Source organism: Arachis ipaensis, chromosome B10 (assembly GCF_000816755.2).
Source record: "Arachis ipaensis cultivar K30076 chromosome B10, Araip1.1, whole genome shotgun sequence".
Classification (NCBI taxonomy): Eukaryota; Viridiplantae; Streptophyta; class Magnoliopsida; order Fabales; family Fabaceae; genus Arachis; species Arachis ipaensis.
This window is the reverse complement of record NC_029794.2, coordinates 133,151,245-133,154,415: the sequence shown is the minus strand read 5'-3', so window position 1 is coordinate 133,154,415 and position 3,171 is coordinate 133,151,245. Positions and strand designations below refer to the sequence as shown.

Sequence of the window (3,171 nt, the reverse complement as noted above, 5' to 3'; positions counted from 1 at the left end):
GCAATATTATTTGTATAATAAATAAAAAAAAAAGTAAATTAAATTAAATATTTAAATTTTAATACGTGATATTATTTAACTTTTGATGATTATAAAAGTTATATTATAAAAAAATTGGTCAATTAGAATAAGAAATTGCTCCTATAATGGCTATAAACAAAATTTCTAAATTAATAATCATGCAGCAAAGAAATTTACACTTAAGACCTTCCTATCATGGTTGAAACTGCAAAAGTTTCCTTTACAGAATGTAAAGCCATTTTGGCAATACCAATAATAATAGTTACACAACACTTATGGCAAATTCATACTAATAAATACTTCTTACATCATGAACACAATTTTAATAGCATCATAAACTTAAGAACTCTGATAATAAAAACTCATTCATGAGTGTTTCTAAATCTATGTTATTAAACTTGTATCAATACACCAATTTTACAATAATAACAGGCTTAGAAATTAAGAATTATCAATTATAAAGTTCTATTAGAATTGGTCTAGATCTAGAGACCCTTTAGTCTGAACTAGCCTCAGAAATAGAGAAACGAAGTAAATTACCAAAAGCCCCACTCCCAAAAGTCCATTAAGTTTCATATCTTTTCTAATCAAAACCACAAGTGCCCAAATTAATCCAATGACCAAAAATCCCATTGTCTCCCATAGATATAAATCTTTAGTGATGACAACATTTTGTGGGTACTGTGACCAAGTGCAAGTAACAAGAGACAAACCCAACCCAACAAGAGTATTAAATATTGGGCCAGCATAGCAACCTGAAATTGCAATTTGAGCACCCTCAGATCCACCATTTATAGCCAGGGTTAAATTCGTCATTAAATCCCCAAGTGAATTCCCCCAAGCAAGAACCGTTAACCCTAGAATTGAAGGACTAATTCCACAAATGTATCCAATTGAAACTAGCAACCCTACCAATTCTTGAGCTGAAATGTAACTCCAAGTCACACTCATCAGAAACCCTCCGGCAAGCCACGGAAACAACCACTTCCGCGGCGGCGGCGCCGACATATTTGTAGTTAAAATTGCCGCTATTCCAAGTACAATTCCAATTAATAAACCGATCCCATAGATCATAAAGGTGTTCATAAAATTTTCTCGATTAAAAGGAACCCAAATTACACATAACAGAACCGGTGCCAAAATCACTGAACCCACAGCAAATGGCTTTGACCAATTTTCTTCACAAACAACCGGAATTGTCAACCTCCTTGGCAAGTAAAGTGGCATCTCAAGGGCATAAAGGGAATTTCGCCATATTGAAGATCCCAAACACCAGTTCCTCTTTTCTTTAACATCATTCATTTCATTTTCATCAATAAAACCTTTCTCAATGGAATTCAGAAGCTGCACGTTCAGATTTTCAGCAATATCAGCAACACCATCAACCCCGACAACCCCGACAACCCCTTCGCCACCACAACCATCCTTCCATCGCGTGGAAGACACGTAAACAACAACCACATACAACCCATACAAAAGAGTAAAACCAACTGCACCAAGAACATTGATCTCACCACTGATCAAGATGCTAAACAAGAACAAAAGAACGAGAAAGAGAAAGCAAACATCCCTCACAAACGCAGATTTGATAACCCCAACACTCTTGTTACGTATTGAAATGCTAACTAGGCCCACAACAACACAAGTGACAAAAGAAACCCCACCAAGAACAGTGTTGAAGCCAATGCTTTGGGTCCCACTACCTTGGAAAGAAACAAGGCTTGAGAAGACATCACTGGCACCATTGCCAAGGGAGAGAAGAGTCACCCCAGCAATTGTTGGCGACAACCTGAGAAACTTTGAAAGATTTTCAAGTGAAGGACAAAAATACTGACAAGTAGTGTTTGCCAACATGTAAAACAAAACAAGGAGCCAAAGTATCAATAGAGTGTAACCTAAAAGAGGGAACCTCCCAAGCTTGCAATAGAAGAAGAAAAGGTAATCGATGTAGCCCTGAGACACGCATGGATCGTTGGATTTGAGGTACAGACACTTGTGTTTGTAGTCGTCATGGTTGTGCAAACTGTTGCAATCTTGGTCGGTTGTTATGTTAGAGAAAGAGTTGTCGGTGTGGTTGTCCACATCGACAACTTCAGGAAGTTGCAAATGAACAACCATGAAGGCACACACCACTATAAGAAAACAAGTGTTCAACAACAAAGTGTAGTGACCCATGTTCAGATTGGATTCAAAAACACTAATTTTGGCACAAAAATAGTAACTTGATGATTAAGGAACTTCAGGGTATATGGAAATGAAGGAGTAAAGAAGAAATCTAAAGAGAAACAGAGTATAAGACCGAAACAGAGACCATGATAAAGAAAAGGAATCAAAGAAAAAATCCAAACTTTGCTGCTCAATGATTGCTTTTGTGTTTCTGGTTTGAATGAACAAACTGGTGTTCTTGTTTGGCTTTTGATTGTTAAGGAAAAGACATAAGAGGATGAGTGAAGATTTGGCAAAGCACAAATAATTTTGATTTGTATATAATAATGAAAGTTGGCTAGATTGGAGTCCCAAAAAAAATTAAGATACTAATAAAGGTTTCAACCAGAATCACGTCAATGAATTATTGTATATTAAGATTTGCCAACACAGGACGTGTTGTCTGTGTGTTTTGGTTTTTGCAGTCCATTTTGAGGAAAATTTCTTGGAAATATATAGGGACGTTTGAATGGAACTGACACGTGTGGGTAAGAGAGCCACTAGGTAGAGTTTAAAGATTCCATGATTAATTTAAATGGTTGATTTATTATGTGAATTTAGATTTTTTTTTTTGTTATTCAAATTGGGTATCTAATATCTATGAAAAGAAGAGAAAGATTCCAGTAATAATTTTGAGAAATTGAGAAGTAAGAACCAAGATCCCCCTTAGGCCCATTTTCTAATCTTGCATTTCACATCAAGTTTCCTCCCCATTGTTGACCTTTGTGACCCCTCTATGGATAATTTTCGTAGCAGTTCTTTCTGTTAATTCATTGGTGATGCTATGATGTTTAAAAGGTGGTGTTTATTTACTAAAAAAAGTTAAAAAATAATATTTAATTTAAAAAATATAATAATAAATTATTTTTAAAAAATTAAAATTTACTACAAAAGGTAAGTTAGGTAAAATTTAGGTACCAACTCATAAATACTGTAGAATTGGCC

The 3,171-nt window shown here is 35.1% G+C and overlaps 1 protein-coding gene across 1 annotated transcript; it reads right to left on the bottom strand.

The window, feature by feature from the left end:
• LOC107624447 (cation/calcium exchanger 2-like) lies at nt 371-2,660 on the bottom strand. The gene has a single exon (XM_016326941.2). The coding sequence runs from the start codon at nt 2,194-2,196 to the stop codon at nt 490-492; it is 1,707 nt and encodes a 568-aa protein (XP_016182427.1). The 5' UTR covers nt 2,197-2,660; the 3' UTR covers nt 371-489.